Source organism: Euprymna scolopes, chromosome 20 (assembly GCF_053919585.1).
Source record: "Euprymna scolopes isolate OS-2025 chromosome 20, ASM5391958v1, whole genome shotgun sequence".
Taxonomy (NCBI): domain Eukaryota; kingdom Metazoa; phylum Mollusca; class Cephalopoda; order Sepiida; family Sepiolidae; genus Euprymna; species Euprymna scolopes.
In genome coordinates this window covers 16,983,606-17,007,279 of record NC_136501.1, presented here as the reverse complement: position 1 = coordinate 17,007,279, position 23,674 = coordinate 16,983,606, and the positions used below count along the sequence as shown (strand labels likewise).

General features: G+C 33.5%; 1 protein-coding gene across 6 annotated transcripts in view; it reads left to right on the top strand.

The window, feature by feature from the left end:
• The window catches only part of LOC145241334 (dystrophin-like), a 1,936,823-nt gene that overhangs the window by 340,735 nt on the left and 1,572,414 nt on the right, over nucleotides 1–23,674 (top strand). For all 6 annotated transcript variants that reach the window (XM_080104172.1, XM_080104173.1, XM_080104174.1 and 3 more), the window contains 5 exons: nucleotides 3,741–3,833; nucleotides 7,424–7,504; nucleotides 15,290–15,382; nucleotides 17,740–17,831; nucleotides 22,167–22,247. In XM_080104172.1, the coding sequence (XP_079960298.1) occupies nucleotides 3,741–3,833; nucleotides 7,424–7,504; nucleotides 15,290–15,382; nucleotides 17,740–17,831; nucleotides 22,167–22,247 (440 nt within the window). The remainder of the gene's footprint in view (nucleotides 1–3,740; nucleotides 3,834–7,423; nucleotides 7,505–15,289; nucleotides 15,383–17,739; nucleotides 17,832–22,166; nucleotides 22,248–23,674) is intronic.

Below are 23,674 nucleotides of genomic sequence, written 5' to 3'. Positions count from 1 at the left end.
TGTAACCCTTTAACAAGGCTATAATATAAAGTCTTGAAATTTTTTGATCACATTGTTACGTTGTCGTATCATAAAGGATTGAGTGTTTGATTATCTTAACAGAGTTAATGTCGTTGTGTGTGTGACATGCATTTTCAACATACCTTCGGCTTGTTGGTCCATCTGGAACATCTCGTCTGGGAGGGAGACTGGTACCTGTTTTGGGGGACGAAGATTCATTTCACTCCAAGACAAGAAATTGGTTCTATAGTTTTTTTTAATTTACCTTCCAGATCGATCGCAGAAGATTGGAAAGTGAATTTGGCCTGTGTGGTTTCTTCTTCTAGGTCTTATTTCTACCACGTCAGCGTTCGTTCCACCCCCCCCCCACTCCCAGCGAAGGGGAGGAGACAATAACGAAGCCGTCGGCTCTCTTCCAAGTCCCAACCAAATCTCCCCGATTCAACTAACCTGATCACATGACTCTCACACAATCCGATCAGCTGATCTTGACTTCCGGTCAACATGTCTACACTATAACTCACACTCTTCCCCCCCCCTCTCTCTCTCTCTCTCTCTCTCTCTTGATCCATTCTATAACAACATTAAACATTCCAGTGTAGGGCTATGCAAAATGTGCATTGACAGCATACTACAAGGACGCCATCAATGCAGGTGGGGTAGACAAAAAGATGGATAGATAACGTTTGTGGATGGATAAACACATGAACATAAACCAAGCGAACACCTTAGACAGGCTTTAAAGACACTCGTTCATTTTAGTGCATATTCTGCAGCTAGTAAAGAAATCGTTTAATAAAATAAAAATAAGTGCTTATTTAACTCGATTGGATCTCCTTGTTCATTTGGCATTGGTTTAGTCGATTCTTTTGCCGGAAGTTCTACTACACGACGACAAATATCAAACATAAGGAGATAAAAAAACGCGATTGATATTTTTTGAGCTAATCGGTGCCAAAGCATAAAGCGCAATTAAAATAATCTAAGAAAAAAATGTCCTTTCAATGTATAAATCTGTGAGATTTATCTTGTTGATATATTTTCATGAATTATCTTGTTAAGACTCAACCAATCAAATACTATCAAGTGCGCATCTTTCAATGTCTGTTCAACTTTCTTTATATGTATTTGCTTATGAATAATGTTTATCTACAAAGCAGTTCAACTCAAAATAGTTGGGGGGTTTTTTGTAGAGGAAATTCAGAGCTCCACAAACAAATTTATCTTTAGTTGACCGTTACCAACTATATATTTTCATTTACTAGCCAAATAGAAAAGTTATTCATAAAACCCATGTGATTTTTGGAATATGACGCCGTGATTTATTTATTTATTCACTTGTAGACTGTCATCTCATTTTCATAGTTGTTGTTTCACCACATTTCGGTCAACTATCCCTCTTCAGGTGATTAACCGCGACATGATAGGAATGCTGAATCTCTTAAGTGTATCTCCAGTAATTACTGCCTTCCATAGTTGCTGTCGTGTCATCACGTTTTCATCAACTAATCCTCTGGCCTGCTTTGGATAGGATTGAAACTGCTATCTTCAGACAATGTTCAGTTAGAACCGTAGAAATTCAACACCTCTATCCACTGTGGCACGGGACCTGAAGGGTGACCAAGGTTGTGATGATTTATTTAAACTTTCAATTCTTGTCATAGAATTTTTATAGGATTCAAGTCAGGACTCATCGAAAGCCATCATAGAACTGTAATATTTTTTTTTGGGGGGGGGGGTCATTTTCTGCATGCTAATTTGTGCTAAATATGGGAGACTTACAGTGCAATTTAACCGATATTAATTTACTTCTAATTTCTTAATTTTTTTCCCCTCCATTGTCAACTAGAAAGATGTCACTTCCGGGGTTTTTTTTCTTAATTATCCATACATTATTAAGATCTAGAATTAAAGTTTATAAAATAATCAATCCTAAATCAAAGATAAATAATAATCAATTTTCTTTGTATGTTTTCAGAATCACAAATTACCTGTTTGTCTTCTGTTTGAAACTTTAATATTAGAAAAAAAAAAAAAATACTGTAAAAGTTATTACGTTTCTGAATTTTTTAGGTGAGGATTGGTAATTTGTATTATTTGAATTCTTCCATGGCTGGATAGAGGTCCTATGTAATTCGCAATTACATTTTTTCGGTCGCCCACACTAAGAATCAAGCTTTCAACCTTCAAGAGAATATCATGTTTACAATTGATTTTGTTTTTTTGTTTTTTTTCAAGTATTCTAACCACTGCACCACAGATCCCTGTGCACAGTGTTAGCACAAATTTTGGGAACTTAAATCGATTTTATTTCTAGTTGTAAATATCACGAATTTATTACCAATTATTATTGTTACGAAAACGAGAGTATGCTACCCCCATGAAGTAAATAAAAGGTTCCATTTGAAACTCCGACAGAAACATTTCCGAGTTTGACAACATACACCTGAAGAAGGCGGAGGTTACATCGATCGAAACGTTGTGAAAATGACACCCAGGATGAGAACAGTAGTCTCGACGAATCCAAATAATATTGTTGAAGTTAGTTTTATTTTTTTATTCATGTGTTGGTGTTTTACAGTAATATCTTGTGGTCTGCATAAAATTAAAGTATAAATACTCCCGGACAACGACTGGTCAGGATAGCTACTATATACTGGTTTGTAGCATTCCATTAATCAAAGGGGGAGGAAAAATTAGTTCACACTCATCATTTTATTTATTTATTTTTTATTCTGGCAAGTTCATTTCAAAGACAATAACAAAAAATATTGTCTATTGTTTGGCTATATGGGCTTTTTGTAGGTTGTATAACTAACGTGGCCGACTGATGCTGATGTCACATGGTAATTTAAAATTGTGAAATATGTATATAGGAACGAAATGCGTTTTTAATAACGTTTAACGCAAAAAAATCCCAATCGTTTTTTTTTTTTTTTTTGTTTTTTTTTTTGCATCCTATCTTTTTCAGCCAATCTTTTGCATTTAATGAGAATTTGAATAACATATAAAAAAAAAAAAGGAATCAGGTTTTTGGGATATATATATATATATATATATATATATATATATATATATATATATATATATAGTCTGTTTATTATACAAATATTATTGGTTATATATGTGCATACATATTTCAGTGGAGTCTCAATTCAGGGACAACGCTTCATCAAATCAAAAAAGAATTTATATTGAAACGGGTGTTAAGATTACATTTGATTTTTATAAGATATTTGGGTGCGGTTTACATTCCGGAGAAAATTAGGGTGTATACTTTGTGAATGTGAGCAGTAGGGGTTTTTTTTTTTTTTTTTTTTTTTTTGACGTGTGGTGAGAAGAAGGGGGTAGGTGTGGAGGGGTATATATAATAGAAAGCCAATATTGTTAAACAGTCAAATAAAAGTGAGGCTGGGAAAAAGTTTAAAAACCGACCTGGTGAGTATAATTAAGGTATATGATGCCAGTAACATGATTCAGAAGAAGGTGTAGTATCTGTTTCTTGTAGCACTTCCTAAAAAAGAAAAGATGCTGATGAGATAGATTAGATTTTAAAGTGACCACCGAAAAATGCTGTCTTTCATATTAAACTGACCTTGTCTCATCCTACCCCGGGTGGGATCGTAGTAAATACCAACAGGAAAGAATATAATTTTTTTATTGGATTATTATTTAAAAAAAAAATTTTTTTATTATTATTAAACATGTTAAATATCATTTTTTTTTTAATTTGCTTCCAGGCTGATCGACCTTTGGTGAATGACCTTTTTACAGACCTTACTGATGGCTGTAATCTTTTGTCCCTCTTGGAAGTTCTCAGTGGCGAAACTCTGGTATGTGTCTTTTGATATTTACATCATTATCAGTATTTATTTACGCCTTTATTTTATTTTATTTTTTTTTTTGCAGCTTCCCTTTTAGTTATCTTCTCTGAATTAAAACCATTTTTTGCTAACGTCATCCGTTAAAAAATAAACTTAAAAACATAATTTCTCAGAACATATGTAACATTGCTGTTACATACAAGCAAGAGGAAAAACATAAATAAAAATCCGGGTCGCCTTTTTTTTTTTTTTTGCAGCTTCCCTTTTAGTTATCTTCTCTGAATTAAAACCATTTTTTGCTGACGTCATCCGTTAAAAAATAAACTTAAAAACATCATTTCTCAGAACATATGTAACATTGCTGTTACATACAAACAAGAGGAAAAACATAAATAAAAATCCGGGTCGCCTTTTTTTTTTTTTTTGCAGCTTCCCTTTTAGTTATCTTCTCTGAATTAAAACCATTTTTTGCTGACGTCATCCGTTAAAAAATAAACTTAAAAACATCATTTCTCAGAACATATGTAACATTGCTGTTACATACAAGCAAGAGGAAAAACATAAATAAAAATCCGGGTCGCCTTTTTTTTTTTTTTTGCAGCTTCCCTTTTAGTTATCTTCTCTGAATTAAAACCATTTTTTGCTGACGTCATCCGTTAAAAAATAAACTTAAAAACATAATTTATCAGAACATATGTAACATTGCTGTTACATACAAGCAAGAGGAAAAACATAAATAAAAATCCGGGTCGCCTTTTTTTTTTTTTTGCAGCTTCCCTTTTAGTTATCTTCTCTGAATTAAAACCATTTTTTGCTAACGTCATCCGTTAAAAAATAAACTTAAAAACATCATTTATCAGAACATATGTAACATTGCTGTTACATACAAGCAAGAGGAAAAACATAAATAAAAATCCGGGTCGCCTTTTTTTTTTTTTTGCAGCTTCCCTTTTCGTTATCTTCTCTGAATTAAAACCATTTTTTGCTGACGTCATCCGTTAAAAAATAAACTTAAAAACATAATTTATCAGAACATATGTAACATTGCTGTTACATACAAACAAGAGGAAAAACATAAATAAAAATCCGGGTCGCCATTTTTTTTTTTTTTTTAAAGTTTTTATTACCGTTACTTTTGGCAAAACTTTTTGGCTTGGAACGCGTTTCTCTTTCTTCTGACCGCCTGCTGGACCTAACCAGCCCTTACTCGTCTTCGACTTCACATGTCTATTCTCTTCGATGCCCGGAGCATGTGATGCATTTTTCTTTCTTTTTTTCTCCTTTCTCTTCTCACACACACTTCCTTATTTGCATATGCGCGTTTTTCGGCTGCTGCTGCTAATCTCTTTGCAAGCCAGCCATCCTTTGCTGCTGCTGATATTTTCCTATGCACTATGTTATACATTACACAGTATCAAAAGATAAATCAAATTCTGTTAAATCGTTCACGTTGTGGTAGACATGTAAAGAAAATGGTTTTAATAAAAGATGATCCCGAACATTCAGCCATAAAATGGTCCATCTTGTGGGTAGTTTGGAAAATGTCGAAATCTGAGGTTACTAATAAGGATTGAACTCCTGACAACGTCACATCTTCAGAGATTGCTACCCATGATGTTCTTAATCGTAGTTGTCCGCTACTATCAACTAAAGACATTCACTATAATTAAACTGCCTTGTCACAGCCATGTAAACGATCCGGTAAATATATACAGTGTCTAATATTCTCAAATGGTCACTCATCTGGTACTGGCCAGGTTCATCATTGCTTAACTCTGGTGATCTATTGACAACTGGTGTGTTAACATGAGTATGTCAGAACTCAAGAATAAAAAGAATGACTGGTTATTGTCCTGCATTTGGGCTCAATGTTTGTCACCACGCATCAGAGGTACGAGAACATCAACATCTAAATCAACAATGCCCAGTATGCTTTTCCGTCCGTGGTGTTCACCCGAAATCATAATAGGCACGAAAGTCTGGATCTATCAAGCATTTGTTCTGATGGTCCTTCTCTGTGGCTGCAAAACCCGGCCAATGAGAGCTGCAGATCTCAAAAGGCTGGTAGTGTTTCACTTATATTACCTACGTGTCTGTTGGCACCATTTTGTCTCAAATAATCAAATCTGGACGAATTGCAGGATTATTCCCCTCAATTAATCTCTTTGAAAGAGAAGACTTTACTAGTTCAACCAGTGTATGCTACAACCTAGGAAACTTCATCCAAAAGCAATAGCTTCGCAACCACTCCAAGGACATTGCGAAGGCTGCTGCAAAGAAGGTGGGTTCTCTCTATCAAGCTAGAAGACTACTCACACCTGAGAGTATCCTGTATCTCTATAAGGCCACCATTCGCCCATGTATGGAGTATTATTGCCACATCTGGGCCAGTGATTAACTTATCGTTGATGAATGTTGCCTCAAATCAAGTCAGTAAATCCACCTTAATACAAAAAAAGAGAAGGTGAACTCACAAACTATCTCTATTCTGATTGGTGAAAAAAAATTATGTTAGATTATTTAATGTCTGAAATCTGCTGACCTAATATACATAATAATTTCATTGACATGCCAGTTCCCATTAGATCATCGAAGTTAAGCAATGTTGAGCCTGGTCAGTACTAAAATGAGTGACCATTTTAGGAATATCAGGTGTTTTACAGTGTGTCCCAAAAGTCACTGAAGGGTTTTTGACTTAAATAGCTTCGTTGTTTTTAATGATCTCTTTCTGTAATTTGAACACAATCTGACTAAGGCATTGAAAAAAAAAAAAAAAGAAGTAAAATTCAAACAATCTTTATTTATGAAAAATAATGTCTTTTAAATGTTGCTCATTTTCAGCTTCACATATGTGTACTCTTTCCAAAACAGTATTCATGGCAGATTGAAGAATCTTTGGGTTGCGATTCAACTCTCTTATTTCGTCCCTGATGTTTTCCTTCAATTCTTGCAGAGTTTGGGGGTTTGTTAACATAGACTCTTTTTTTCAGCGTATAATGTTTCAAATTGTGTCGTGACTTGGGCTATCTCTTACATGAAAATGCCGTCGATAAGCTATTTGAGTCAAAACAATTGACCCCTGATTTTGGTAAAACATTTTCACAACTTGCCTACGCTGTTCAATACTATACTTATCTATAATTAATTTCCAAAATATTATCTGTAAAATATCTGGAGTAGAGAAAAAAATAATCATTAATGATAAAATGACAAAGATTTTTAACTCTTTCGTAACTTTTTGGACACCCTATATGTGTTCTCTGTTTATCGTAGTATTGTTTTCAACCGTCCTGGATTTCTCCTTGTCCAAGCAGTGCCGATTCAGAAGAGGTGTGGCTGGAGATTGTGTAACCCTTGCTTCACAATTACATGTGCAACTACCCTTGTAGAGGGTATCCATTGTTTCTTGAGACTGAATGGAGGCGATGAAGCTGCCTTAAAAATGATTTTTGCTGAATAGGATTTTTGTGTGTGTAAAGGAATGTTTTTCTTTTGTTTTTAAAGATATATAAATTCTGAAATTTACTTTTTTGTTTTGTTTTAGCAATGTATTAACAGAAAAATGTAATTTTTTTCTTCATTTCTTTTTCTCTTTACAGAAACGAGAAAAAGGACGACTACGTGTTCATCATATAAACAATGTAAATCGTGCCTTATATGTTCTGGAACACAATTATAACGTAAGTGCATAGAAACATCTATCATATACAGTTTTTTATATTTTTATCCAAATTAGTTTAAGAAATGAAATTAGTTTTTTGTTTCTTTTTTCTTTTTTTTTCCCATTTCTTTTTTCATTTCCTTTTTTCTTTTTTTTACAAGGGAGTCACCACTTCTCAGGGCCCCAAGGCCACTTCAGGAAAAGGGATAATAAATGTAAGGTGCTAGTGTAGTAATCGTTGATGGTATGGATTGGGTATCATTTGATTATTTAAAGGAATGGCTCAACAAGAACTTGTTTACATTGGACTTGAAGGCTACCATATTGTAGTATACCAGGAAGCGAAAGCAGGCCAGTAGAACAGTGTTCCTGGCAGTTCTAGGAAATAAGCTTTGTTCATGCAATCTGCGTTTAGATGAGAGTGGAGGTAATTGTTGATAGAAGTTGTAGGTAGTTGAGCGTTTTGTGTGAAAGTTTGGCAAGGGAAGGGCCATAGATTGGAGCGCAGACGTTTTTAATTTTTCTTTCTTTTTTTATTTTCCCCTAATTTAAATTCTTTGTTTTTCTATTCTTTCATTTTTAACATCTTTTTCCTATTTCCTCTTTCAAAAAAATTAATGAAAATATTAAATGAATCCTTAATACTTAGTATTATTTATCATTATTGAGAAAATTAATTTAATTCATTAAAACGATGAAATGGAGTGTATGTTTTTAACTTTTTGATGAAAACGGTAAAATATTGAAAAGAATTTCTTAGATTAATTGACATATTTTAATTACATGATTGTTTTAAATGATTTTTTTTTTAATGGTGGAAAAGTTGATTTCTTCGTAGTTATTATTTTTTAAGTATTATTTTTTTAAATATAAAATTGATGAAAGCAAAAAAAAAAACTTCTTCCAATAACTAAAACAGAATAACTTCCATTTTAAAATTCAGTCATACTTACAAAAGAACAAAAAACAAAAACAAAATAACAACAAAAAATGTCGAACATAACCAGTTATGAAAATCTAATACTCACATCTAAATCAAATTTAAACTTTACCGAAAAACAGCTAAAAAAGAAAACAAATTTTATAATTTTTTTCTCTTAAAAGATGAATGTAAGTTTTTTTTTTTAACATTTCAAAGATAATAAAAAAAATTAAATTATTTATAATGTGAATTTTATGAAAAATATAACGTTTTACTCAAAATTACATATCCTATTTATCTATGGTGTTGGTCTCAACCTCCTGCAGAATGCTGGCATGTTCCCCTGTGCTGTCTGTCACAAAGGTGTAAGTGTAAACTGCCTTGAATGCTCCCAGTGCAAACTATGGGTCCACAAGAAGTATAGCAAGCAGTCTTGCAGGGAGGCTGGTTGTTGACTCGGATTATGTTTGTCACAGATGTCTGTCTGTTGTTCACTCACTATGGTTGAACAGTGGTACTCATAGATGTAGATGACTGCTACTCTCTGCTGTCTGAACAACATGTTAAATGCTTGGATTGATTGTGGACATACTATCGCTGCTGGTCGTTGTAGTGTTGCTTGGGGAAAGTTTCAAAATTTGCTGTCAATCCTTGCTTCTAGACACTGGACTCGGGGTAAGGGTTTTTTTTTTTTTTTTTTTTTTTTTTGCCCTGTTCGCGATCTTGTATGGCATTGAGGTATTTGGGATGCCTTATATGAGCTCAGCATCTTGGGTGGTTTTGCTATGTACAGTGTGCCATCTCCTACATCAATTCAATAACACATATAAATATCTCTGGTATATATGGAAGACCAAGGAAAACCTGGCTTGAGTATGTACAAGTGGCTTAACTGTTTGCAACATGATTGATATCAATCCTTTGGATCGGATTGTATGGAGAGCAGACGTTAAATGTTGCCTGATGCTATCTATCCCTTCAGAGTTCGACACGCAGCACTTTAAACATCAAAACCGGATGTTGGAAAACATTCTTCTTTATATACAAGAAAATATGTTGCCTCTTTCTATATGTCTCCCTACCTGGGGATCTAATTAAAAAAAAAAAAGGCCTATAACAAGATCAAATTAATTTTCTTAAGTAAAATTTCACAAAGAAACCAATGGTGGTACTAATTTTACATTATCTTTTTTTAATTTTTTTTATTGTTTTCGTTTTCTGATGTGAAGTTATTTTGTCAGATTTTTAAAGTCGAACCCAAATAGCATTTAAGCTGACAAATCAAGCTTTACTTCTGGGTAATCAATATTCATTTGTTATTGTTATATTCTGTTATTGGCAATATAGTAATATACTTTGGTACAATTTATTTTAAAAATTACTTTGTCCAGTCAGGATTACTTGTAATATGAAACTTTTTTTTTTTTTTTATTATCCTAAACAAGGCAGAGTGCCACTTTGATGTAGGAGGCTATTATCAGGGACATAAATTGCAGGGATACTATGTAGGAAGTTGAGCAGCAAGATGTCTGTTCACATTACACTTGAACTTCTGCATGTCAGTACAGTTGGGGAAGCAGGAACCTGGAAGGGAATTCAAGAGTCTAGCAGTTCTAGGGAAGAAACTATTAGAGTAGAATGCTTTCTTACATCTAGGGATTACTGTGTAGGGGTGAGACTTTGCTGCTTGTTGGGTTTGACATGGTATTTACACGGAGAAGGTACAAGGGTTTGTAGTTCGTCGGAGCATCCACCATTAAAATACTTATAAAACAGGTAGAGGGATGCAACATTTCGTCAGTGGGACAGAAGTTGAAGCTTTGATGACAGTTCAGAACTTATCAGGTTGACGACTTTCTTTTGAACATAGTCCAGGAGTGAGAGACTAGTAGCAGATGCATCAGCTCAAATGTGACAACAATACTCTATACATGGACGAATGGTGGCCTTGTAGAGGTACGGGATATTTTCAGGCATAAGTAACTTTCTAGCATGATAGAGAGAGCCCACCTTCTTCGCAGCAGCCTTGGCAATGCTCTCAGTGTATCTGTTCCAATTCATGTTCCCTGCGAACGTTAGCCTGAGGAGTTTAAAAGAAGTACTTTTAGATAATGTATCTTTAGCCATAGTTATTGGTGGTTGACAAGGTTTCTTGTTATTAGTAAAGGAAACAAAGTAAACAAGCTTAGTTTTAAATAATCGCATAAAATAAGAATCAGCAAGAGGAGATAACCCATATTTTAAATTAAATAGTGTAATATAATAAGAGGCAAATACATCCTAAGATGGAGCACTTTTGACACATCTGGAGGGGAGCTGCTGAGAACATCCTTTCTTACCAGGGTTCAAAACCTAGTAGGCGACGTCCTTTTCTCTTCATTCTCACAGAAGAGACGTTACGAGCCTATCTCTGCCCTATCGTTATTTTCATATTCGTGTTCAACTGAGCTTAAATGTATGGTCCTTCTCTGCAAAACATTCACAACAAACACTCATCTTCCTGCAACCACTGTCAACAATTTCTTCTATGTTCTATCTGTGCCTAAAACTAAACACAAATTCCATCAATAAAGTTTCTTTTCCTAAAATGGCCCGCCTGTGGAACTCTGTACTGTGGAGCTGCTTTCAAGCTGACTACAACATGGTCGTCTTCAAGACCAATGTAAACAAGTTCTTGTTGGGCCGTCCCCAGAAATTATCAAATTCTTGTCAATTTCCACCACTACAGATCATTAGTGTTTCACCACCCACCTGACACTCATTAAACCTTATCCTCGAGTGGCCTTTTGGTCTTGATAAGTGGTGTCTCCCTTATAAAAATATAAATAAATAATGAAAAATGTAAATAAATAAGGCTGTCTCCCTTACAACTAAAATTTTATCTCTTTTTCTGTATAACTTTTAAAATGTGAAGCTAAAAAACAAAAGCTTAAAATGACTTTATTGCATCCCGGACAACTCCAGATGGAAGCAAGTAGTTTACAAAAAAATATGGTGTGGTCTGTATTATTATCAGACGTCCATAAACAATAAAAATAATGTTTACTTTATAGTTTTTATTTATTTATGAGTTGAAATTCATTTCCGGGGGTGGGGGGAAAGTGATTAAGCATACCATCCTTCATTCTTACGTTGATCATTTTATGGATAGAAATTCTTTTGGAGTGACTCATTTTAGGGAGCTGGATTTTCCTCACATTAAAAAAAAAATAAATAAAATAAAAAATAACGACCTTGTGTCTAACTTTGATAACATGAAGGGATAACTAAAAAGAGACAAGTTATTTCTTAAATAATGTCCTCCTAAAACATTCCTGCATAAATTATTTTATGGCAATCAATGAATTTGGACATAGGTTAACTGTTATAGATATATCTCAAAATATATCTCAAATGAATATCACAAATATTTGGGTCATGGTGGATAATGAGTTTATATCACCCATCACACACACACACACACACACACACACACACACACACACACACACACACACACACACACGCGCGCGTGTGCACCGATCCTCGGGTGTACAGGGTGACCAAAAAAAAAAAAAAAAGAAAACGGGCCCCAACTCTAATTAGGCTCCGTTTCTTAGTGTTTTGTCCGAATGAAATGAAACTTTGGTTATAACTAGTTTATTATATTCAAAACATCACATCAAGACACTAAGGTCTTTGGCCTTTTTTTTCTCCGTTCTACAGCATATGTTGTAGACGGCCTCCATTTAGCTTTTGTTTTGTTTTTTTGGTCACCCTGTATTTGTGTTGATCAGAAAACAGAAGGAACAATGAACACTCCAATGTTTGTAGAAAAAAAAAATCAAATGAAAATATGTTTTATATATGTTGATTTACTAATAAACTATACAGAATACTCGAATACTCGATTACTCATTCCAGAATGGGTAAATTACCTTCTCCTCCCCGAGCAGTTTTGCACCACTTTTATATCCTCTTAAATTAAAATTCAGAGAATCTTTTTAATTGGTGTCACATGACTATGGATCAAATTTAATGCTAATCTGAAATATTTCAATTTTCAAATGAAAGGTTTTGACCATATTATGGCCCCTAAAAACGTTTAAAAGATCTATTGTGAATATTGTTAAAATTTCATAAAAATCAGATGATTTTCATGATGGGTTTCCGTCACTTTTTGAAGAAAATTAAACTAAATATAACCCACATTGTGCAGCCTTACACCTAGCAGCTGTGTTCTAAAATTCATCATGATTGGTCAATGAGTTCAGGAGTAACTCCTGTCATACAAATATGTAAGGATATACACATATTTAATTTTGCATAAATAGACTAACAAGACTCATGTCCTGGTATTGCCTGGAAAATTGGAAGAAACGAAAAACCAAGCAAAAAAAGCCTCCTGATCCCAGTCATTCGTTTGCGGGGGGGGGGGGGTACTAACTTGTTAGCTTGATCGTGGGATATGTGTTCATTTTTGTTTTTAACTATGTATTATATTTAAACTGTTTAATATATTAAAAAGAAAACGGAAGTAGTTAATTAATGAGATGTCTTTCTGCAAACTAGTTCATCTAATACATAACTATTCTTTTGTTGTGTGAACTTTAAATTGGCATTTTAATTTTACTGCTATGATGGGAAATAGCGCAACGTTTCAGCTGATATAACCTCCGACCTTCTTCAGGTGTATCTTGTCGAAGTTGGGAGTTTGCATCGAATTACAAGCAGAACTCTTTATTTAATCCTCAGGAGTAGCATGCCTTCATTCCATCAATCATGGCCGAGTAGAAGTTCTATCGATCCAGTAGATATCTCACTGCTGATGGAATTCTCTATCTATATAAGAGCCAGGTACGTCCAAGAATGGAGTACTGTTGCCACATTTGGGCAGGAGTTGCTAGAAAGGACTTGTCCTGCCTTGATAGAATTCAAAATAGACTTTGTAGCCTCGTAGGAGATGTCCTTTTCTCTTCTCTGCAACCTCTATCTCACAGAAGAGATGCTGTGAGTTTGTCTCTGCTTTATCGTTATTTTCATGGCAAGTGCTCGACTGAGCTTCAATCTATGGTCCCCTCTCGCCAAACTTTCACAAGAAACATTCGTCTAGCTGAAAACACTATCAATAATTCCCCCCACTCTTTATCTATGCCTAAACCTAAACGTAGATTTCATGAAAAAAAAACTTCTTGATGAGTCGTTCCACTTAAGTTAACAAATTTACCGAAACTGAATTTCCATTACTAATAATTACTATATTGTTCAATTGACTACTGTACACTCTTTAACCCTTATCCTGGAGTGGTCTCTGGGCCTTGATAAGTTGCGATGCCTATGTAAAAAAGAAAAAAGAAAAAAAAAGTAATTTGTAATTGCATTTTGAATGTTGTTCACGCTGTCTTCAAGGATTTGTGGCATAATAGATGAAGCACTTGGTAAAATTCAGTTGTAAGTGACACTCTTTTGGAGGTTGAAGGTTCCATCCTAAGTGTGAGTATTACTCGAAATACAATTACGAATTACTTAGGATTTCTTTCCCGTCATGGCTGAGGGGATGAGAGCATGCTACCCTTATGGATTAAATAAAAGGCTGTTAAAAATTCTGTGCAGATTCTGGAATTCAACAAGATACACCTGAAAAAGGTACACCGACCAAAACGTTGTGAAAATAGCACTCAAGATGAGAACAGTAGTACGAATAATCTAAATAATACAAATTATCAATCCTCATCTCAAAAATTCAGAAACAGAAGAAAAAAATGTTTTAAATATAAAACCATTAATTTGTTATACAGGTAAGATAACTAATTCTTTTATAAAAATACATGTACCAAAAAGTTGGTAAAAAATAAAAAAAATATTTATATATATGTAAAGATATACACATTTATATATATGTAAAGATATACACACATGCATAAATAGACTAACAAGACTCATGTCCTGGTATTGCCTGGAAAATTGGAAGAAACGAAAAAACAAACAAACAAAAAACTCCTGATCTCAGTTATTTGTTGGGGGTGTTAGCTTGATCGTGGGGTATCGTGAGGTTGATGAAAGTATAAATTTGTTTTATGGAGTAGTATTAGTAGCTTTGGTTGTTTTGTTTTATGGCATATCAACCTTTTACAGGTAATTTAATGCCAAATCGAGTTATTTTTGGAAAAAAAATGTTTTTATGCTTCATGTTGTTTAGGTCTCCAAATATTTATTCATGAAGTTTGGTTTGGTTGTTTTGTAAAGAAAATTGTTTTGTAAAGAAAATTGTTTTTTATTTTGACTTTGCATAACATGATTGAGTTTTGTAAAGAAAAAGTAAAAAGATCCGTAACATCAATGTTTTGGTACATTTTTGGTCAACTGGTATCTCTGGACAGCAAGATCTGGTAGCACTAGATGTTCTAGCAGGTGTTACCACTCCAGGTTAAAGTGGACCTGGGAGCAATGGTAACTAAGGGGCAACTCCACATTCTCTATAGCCCCCAAATGGGGCCTAACGACTCAATGTCTTTTATGATCATACCAAGGACCAGTAGTAATAACAGTAGCAGCAAATGCACGAGTTAAACTATTGAAGATGAAGATAAAACCTAACTTTACAAACGCATGAATTGTCGTTTGGTTATAAGTTTACCATTTTCTAAGATTCCATCGTGTGTGACAAAATGCTATGTATTCATTTGCATGATAGAGTAAGCAAGCAGGTCACAGGGATGAATGTGAACAGAATTGATTTTTTTTTTGTCTTGAATTTGGTAAGAGCAAATGAGTTTGACAGTGAGAATGTTATTTCAACACGAGTGTGACCAGTTGATGTGTAACAATTTAAAAAAAAAAAAAAATTCCCCAAACTATTTTTTTTTTGTACAAATTTATTTTCATTTTTTTTTTTCTTTTTAGGTAAAACTTGTAAATATCAGTAGCAATGACATCGTAGATGGAAACTGCAAGTTGATCCTTGGATTGGTCTGGAGCATTATTCTTCATTGGCAGGTATGGTGAAATATCACATTTAAAACAAACAAAAAACAAAAAGTATCAACTTTTGTACATTTCATATAATCTAACATCTTGTTACAGTTTTTTTTTTTTTTGTTTTTGTTTGTTTTTTTGTTTGTTTGTTTTTTGTTGTTTTTTTGTGTTTTTCATATTTTGTTGTTGCTGCATATTAAAAAAAAAAAAAAAAAAAGATTCCAGAACTTAAACGACAATCTAAAATACAGATTTAATTTAAGAAGAATAGAAAGTAGATCTTTGGTTTATTTTCAGCAACCGCATAACTCTTACTTTCCTTTTTTTTTTTTGTCCTTTAGTCCTCACACTCCATGAACGAGGTTTCTGGCAAAGGAGGAACAATTGTTGTCTTCTAGGTCAGAATCTATTCCATGTAACACTTATCATTGGCAAATTTTAGTTGTATTTTTTTTTTTTTTTTAGTTACTTACACCAAATGGCTTCATGCATTGTCTGGAGCGATTTTCATAAAAACAAACAAAAAAAAAAACTCTCGTACATTTCATATAATTTAGTATTCCTTTTAGTGTTTTCGTTCAAATCATGATTAAGTTAATCTGTACTTTAATCACGTTGATACACCGGTTCCCGCTGGATTACCGAAGTTAAGCAACGTTGAACCTGGTCAGTACTAAATGGGTGACCATTTTGGGACTTCTAGGTGCTGTATGTGCGCTCCGCTTATCTCAGCATTGTTTCCAGTGCATCCTGGACTTCTCCTTGCCACTGGACTCAAACAGTGCCGATTCAGGAGAGGTGTGGTTGGGATTGCACAACCCTTGCCTCACAATTACACGCGCTACTGCCCCTACAGGGAGTATCCTTTGTCTTTCGAGACTGAACAGAAGCATGGATGGACTTTAAGTGCTGGAATCTTTCGCTCTTTCTTATTCTAATGGTACAAATTGGCTATATTAAGGATGATAATACCACTTGAATTATAAGATACTTTTGATGCAAATTCGATATACTTTCAAAATATGCAAACCCGTCCAGTCTAATTTATGTAATTCATGGTGGCCATCTGGGATACATAATGGGGTAAAAAAATAAATAAATAAATTCATATGACCCAGCATGGTACAGTGGTTTTGATCATCTTGTTAGCATAGATTTCCTCAGTTTTTTTTTGTTTTTTTTAGAATCGTATAATGTACTTATAGGAGGGAGCACATGAAGGTTGCCAACATCCATAAGTGAAAGTGATGCTATGGAACCAACTAGATTAGACTATGGTAACACAAAAATGATCGTTATTTTAACGTTTGAATGCATCAAGCCTTAAAAATAAGGTTCGTAAAGCACAATCACATGAAAAAATAATGGACATTTTGTGACGTCATAGTTTTGTACAGAGACAAGAAAGATGGTCTGCATTTAAAATATCATGTACCAACTGCAATTTTTAATTAAAACAACAAAAAAAAACGTTTGTTGTATTACTTGGATTATCTATATACAGGGTGACCCAAAATAAACGGGTCCCAACTTTAATTAGGCCCCGTTTCTTAGTGTTTTGTCTGAAGGAAATGAAACTTTGGTCATAACTAGTTTATTATATTCAAAACATCACATCAAAACACTAGGGTCTTTGGCCTTTTTTTCTCCGTTGACTGTAAAAGGCTCAGAAAAACAATTGAATTTCCTCTGTTTTTTTTTTGGGGGGGGGTCACCCTGTATTAATAAGATAGCATGTGTGTTATTTATTTTGTTTGTCATGTTTACATACTAGTGATTGTTGTTTAATAGTTATGGACTTTCATTTCTTGGAATAAATAATTTTATCAAGAATTCTTCATAAGTTTTTATTTCGTTTTCGATTATAGCTGATGGCACTCCAGTAATCTATTTTTTTATAAATAATTTCATCCAGAATTCTTCATAAATTTTGGCTTCAGTTTCAATTATAGCTAAAGGAACTCAAGTTATATATATATATATATATATATATATATATATATTTCTTCATAAGTTTTAGTTTCAGTTTCAATTCAAGCTGATGCACCCAAGTTATATGGATATATTATTATTTTTTTTAATTGCAACTTTATAATACATAAAAATCGATAGAAAATTGACTCTATAATAATATATACAAAATCTGCAAGAATTAAAATATCATATTCAAGCGTATGTTGAACTTAGTAATTTTTTTTATGCCTCATTCACTGTGCACTCACGGGGGACCATGCATGCTTCACTTGTTTTTCTTAATAATTAAACATTATTTTACTTTGTGTGCTTTGAAATCCAAATTAAGTCAATGTTTTATCAATCTGCATATTAACATGTTTTACTGTCATGGAATAATATTAACTTCTTTTTGTGTTTATCAGATGAAAGATGTGATGAAAGGTATCATGGGAGATTTGCATCAAACAAACTTAGAGCGGATGTTACTCGAATGGTGTAAGAAAATAACTCAAGGGTAAGTAATACATTATATATATATATATATATATATACTAGCGGGGGTACCCGGCGTTGCCCGAGTGTTTGTTTCCGGGACGGGGGGGGGTTTAAAAAAATGTTATGGTAGGTAAGTAGGAAGGATCAAACCCGGAGTCATGAGTAAAAGTAGGAAAATAAAGTGTGAAAAAAAAAAAAAAACATCTGCAACGTTAACAGTTCGGCCACCAAGAAAAGTCCATTCCAGTTGTTTAGGAAAAAAAAAAAAAAAAAAAAACGACTATGGTAGGTCGGCGCGAACGTGAAAATATAATGTGAATTGTCCAGCACGCTAACCACTACGCCACAGAGCACTGCAGCTTAGTTTAGTGATTTTAAATAACTTCACATGAAAGAACTACGAAGCCAAACCGGTGTTCTCTTCTCAACTGTTCCTTGTGAACGATCCCCAAACGGTGTTAAGTGGTGGCAGGGGGAGGAGGAATTTATTAGAGAGAAAATATTTTACCACTTCCATTGATCTTAACCGATTTTGGCCGTGACTTCTCAGCAGAAAAAGTATAGAAATCTAAGATTATCGAGGAATTTGAGAAATAATAAGCCTATAACACACCTTAGATATTGTTCTGCCATTTGTGCATATTATATTTGCATGAAATATCTTGATTTTTAATCCTATTAATGTCAAAATCAGACGGGAAAAAATGAGTTCATTTTATTTATATAGAGAAGAGATGAAGAGTCCTAGAGTGGATGAAACGCGGAATATTCAGTGTAGCTTAATCGCCATGTATATTTTATAACTTACTAACTAGCTCTACCTACGTATTGAGCACTTTTTGAAGAAAATACTTAAAGTTTACACATGAATTTATACTTTCGTATATTAATTTTATGTGAGTAAATAAAGTAGTTATATATATATATATATATATATATATATATATATATATATATATATATAATTTAAAGGAGATTAGAATAATAGTCTAAAGAGCTAAGTGTATTTTAATGTAATAGTGAAATTACTAGTTTAATTAAAATACAGGAAATGCTCGTTGTAATTTAGATATATAGATAGTTAAATGTCCTAGAGCTAATTAAATTTTAAAAATTTTAAAACTTTTAAATTATAAATCACATTACTTAATATGTTCAATGACAAGCAGAGCATAATTATAGATATACTAACAGTGCAGCCCGGCTTGTTTGTTTTTTTGTTTTTTTTTTACATGGAGGTCACTAGTTATCAAGGCCCAGAAGCCACTCGGGGATAAGGGTTATTTTGTGTAGAGTAATCAATGGGATAGTGTTGCAGTATTCATTAGTATTGGAGATTTGATAAAGTGTCTTACTTAAGGGGGAATTTGTTTATGTTGGACTTGAAGACATCCATGTTGAAGTCAGGAGGGAAACAGGCAAGCGGTAGAGAGTTCCACAGGCGTGCAGTTCTAAGAAAGAAGCTTTGTTCATGCAATCTACGTTTTGATTTAGGCACAGATAAAAAGTGGGGAAAATTATTAACAGTACTTTCAGCAAAGCCCTATGTGCATATGTATATATATATATGTGTATATATATATATATATATATATATATATATATATATATATATTTAAAAGCTTGACTCATGTCCAGGTGACCTACATTTTCAAGTGTTTAGACCCAAAATTGGCGGCAGAGTTTGGTAGAATTTGCAAAAGTCAACTCTTTCAACTTTGACCTCTTAGCAGCCAAATCTTCGCCCAGAAACTGATTAAAAAGCTTGCTACATATCTAAATACCCTTTATGTAAAATTTCAAATGTTTAAACCAAAAATTGGCTGAATAGTTTGCTAGAGACAGCAAAGGTCAAATCTTTCGAACTTTGACTCCTTGGTAGCCAAATTTTCGGCCAAAAACCAATTCAAAAGTTTGCCCTATGTCTGAATACACTTTATGTAAAATTTAAAATTTTTAGACCAAAAATTGGGTGAGAAGTAAAATTTTTTAAACTTTGACCCCAATTTTGACCCCCTTAACATTTGTTTTGGGCTCAAATCAAATTAAAAAGTTTGATCCTTGTCCAAGTAACCTACATGTACAATTTCAAGTGTTAAGACCCAAAATTGTCTGAGGAGTTTGGTAGAGTTTTCAAAGGTCAAATCGTTGAATTTTGACCCTTGACAGCCAAATTTCTGGCTGAAAACGGATTAAAAAGATTTTCCCAAATATCAGTACCCTTCTGTCAAATCTCGAGTCTATAGACTGAAAATTGACAGAGTAATTTGGTAGGGAAATGTACACACATAGAGACAATTTCACTTTTCTAGATATGTAGATTTATTCATACAAACATTATTGGCTACATATGTGCATACATGTTTTTGCTGCAAACCCTTTAGAGAAAAAGTGTCTTCAGGCCTAATCTTCTTTTAAAATCGATTTAAATGTGGTTTTAAAAGAAGAAGCTTGAAGACGCCTTTTTATCCAAAGAGTTTGCAGCAAAAACATGTATGCATATATGTAGCCAATAATATTTGTATTATATATATATATATATATATATATATAATAAAAAAAAAATGTTCAAGTGTACCAAATGAATGATTCTGTAAACTTAAAGTGAGTATAAATATTAATACTAACATTTATAGAACAATCCTAACCAGATGAAAAAGCTCAATATTCGAGATAGAGCATTTATACAATTTGACAAGAAATAAAAGTTGAAAAACTTAAAATTTTTCTTCTTCCATGGAGATTCAAATAATGGCTCTCATCCTCAGAGGAAAGAACTTAAAAAATGATGTCCATAAATTGAAAAGTACAAATCATATTTGTAGAAAAGTGGATAATAATGTAGAAAGTTGTAGATTAAAAGAATGTTCCAAATAAAGTTCAGGATTGAAGAAAAATGATAAAATGGGTTACAATCCAAAGAAAATGTTAATTGGCTAGATGTAAAAATACAAATGAAATAGTCTAATAGCAATTGTAATAATCTTAGTGGTTGATCAATAAACATAAATTCCAAATGCGAAGATGGCATCTTAAAATTGTGTCAGAAGATTTTTCCAGTGAAAATAAAACTGTCTATCCTGCCTTGACAAAGTACAAAATAGACTTCGTGGCTTAGTGGAGGATGCTCTCTTCTCTTCCCTGCAACCTCTCTCCCACAGAAGAGACGTTGCGAGTCTGTCTTTGTTTTATCGTTATTTCCATGGCAAGTGCTCGTCCGAGCTCCAATCTCTGGTCCTCCCTCGCCAATCCTTCATGATAAACACCCGTCTAGCTAAAACCACTGTCAGTAATTTCCCCCACTCTTTATTTGTGCCTAAATCAAAACATAGATTCCATGAACATAGCTTTTTTCTGAGAAGTGCACGCCTGTGGAATTCACTTTCGTTTGCCTGTTTCCCACCTGACTACAACTTGGACGTCTTCAAGTCCAACATAAACAAATCCCTGATTAATCGCCCCCTTAAGTAAGACGCTTTATCAAATCTCCAATACCAACTATTACTACGATATTATCCCATTGATTATTGTACACAAAAATAACCCTTATCTCCGAGTGGCCTACGGGCCTTGATAAGTGGTGATCCCCATGTAAAAAAAAAAATAAAAAAGGAATGAAATAAGGAACTTTTAAGCTTTTCAACTTGTATTCGTTGCCAAATAACGAATTGTTGTACATTCTAATTTACAGAGTTTAAATTGAAGTGTGATGAGTTCATCAGAGTACATTCTATTAAAATACTTGTAAAAAAATGCACAGGGATGCAACATTCTGACGATGAGACAGAGGTTGGAGCTTAGTTGATAGTGCGATACCTATTAGAGTGTGACTTTTTTTCGACCATGTCCAAGAAGGTGAATTCACCAGCCCAGATCTGGCAGCAGTACTCCATGCATGAGCGAATGGTAGTTTTGAAGAGATACAGGATACTCTCAGGCGTGAAAATTTTCTAGTACAGTAGAGAGAGCCCATCTCCTTTGCAGCAATCTTGGCAATGTCCTCAATGTATTCATATTACCTGTGAATGTTAGGCGAAGAAGTTAGAAGGAAGAGCTCTCAGGTAGTGTATTATTAGTCATGGGTATTGGTGGTTGAGAAGGTTTCTTTTAATTGTTGAAGGAAAGAAGCTTACTCTTAGTAGCATTAAATTTTACCATCTATTTATGGCCTCATTCCACTACGGACTTAAGGTTTTTTTCTAAGGATTCTACAATTTCCTTACCTATATGTATATATCCGTTTTCCCTAATCTCTATTTTATTAGTCAGTAATTTACATGCATATATATATATATATATATATATATATATATATATGTTTATATTGTTTCTTTTTTTGTTTTGGTTTTTGTAGATACAGTAAAATCGACTTGAAAAACTTTACTACTTGCTGGAAAGATGGATTGGCTTTCAATGCCCTCATACATAAGCACAGGTAAGAGAATAAAAAACTATTTTTATTAGTGCAAGACTGTTATGTTGTCTTAATGAAGATCTGTTTATTATGGAGGAAACAAATGAATTGTTTACTGTAAGATGTGTCCTATAAGAAAATATGACAGTTAGCATCTATATACTATTTAACGTGTGTGTGTATGTTTTATAACTTTAAAACATTAACTTAGTCCATGACAATTGTTTCTGCAGATAAGAAATCTCGTCTGTTTCCTCAGATGGTGAAAGTTAAAATGATAAGGGATAAAGGATATTTTTCTGGGGACATATGTGGAAATTAAAAAATCAAGAGTAATCTATATATATAGAGAGAGAGGGAGAGAGAAAAATATAATTATAAAAAAAAAATTAATAATATAAAAAGAAGAGGAGATAAAAAGAAAGAAAAGGAAAGGTAGAAAGAAAGTATAGATATGTGCCGTCAGTCAGGTGACGGGTTTGGGTCAACGTATTTGAAATGAGCCAAAACATGACATCAAAGGCAGACGATACTTGAGGAGGGGGGGGGTATATAAAGTGAAAAGGTTTTCAGGGACGTTAGTCGTTGCCGCAATGCTGACATACATTCAGCAGAATATGCTTGAACATACGTCCTGTATAACTTATATAAAAAGGGTGTAGAAATTTGAGCAAGAAATCAATATGGTAGATATTTAACATGCGTAAAAACTAACTAAACTAAAACCAAAAACAAAAAAGTATTTTTTATTATTAATTCTTTTTTTAGAATTATATTTTTAACTCTCTCTCTCTCTCTCTCTCTCTCTCTCTCTCTCTCTCTCTCTCTCTCTCTCTCTCTCTCTCTCTATGTATATATATATATATATTAATCTTGATTTTTTTATTTCCACAAGTGTCCCCAGAATAACATATCCTTTTCCCTTATCATGTTAACTTTCACCATCTGAGGAAACAGATGAGATTTCTTGTATGCAGAAACAATCGTTATGGACTAAGTTATGTTTTGAGGTTGTAAAATAATTAAAAAAAAATATATTCAGCTCTAATAACGTATTGAGCACTTTTTATCCTAGGTTTTATAAAAATATGTTGGGAAACACTTTAGTAAGAGTTAAAAACAAAGCATATTTATTATTCGGAAAGGAAACACAGATGTGAAAGTCCATAATCTGCGGAGCATCGAAGAAATACTTTCCTTCTCGTCAGAGGAGAGGAGTTCGCAAAATACGTAAAGAAATTTTGCTTGTAAAGCATTTAATGAAACTAAGTATGAAATGGATCATACTAGCGTGAAAATGAAGTATAGAACAAGGAAACAGATGAAGTAGAATATAAAGGAAAAATGGTTTCACGTACTGACGAACTGCAAGCACATGTGCCCCCTCGGCATAAATACTCCTGACAAACCCGACAAGCTGTTAAATCCCACCCCTACACAGTAGAGAT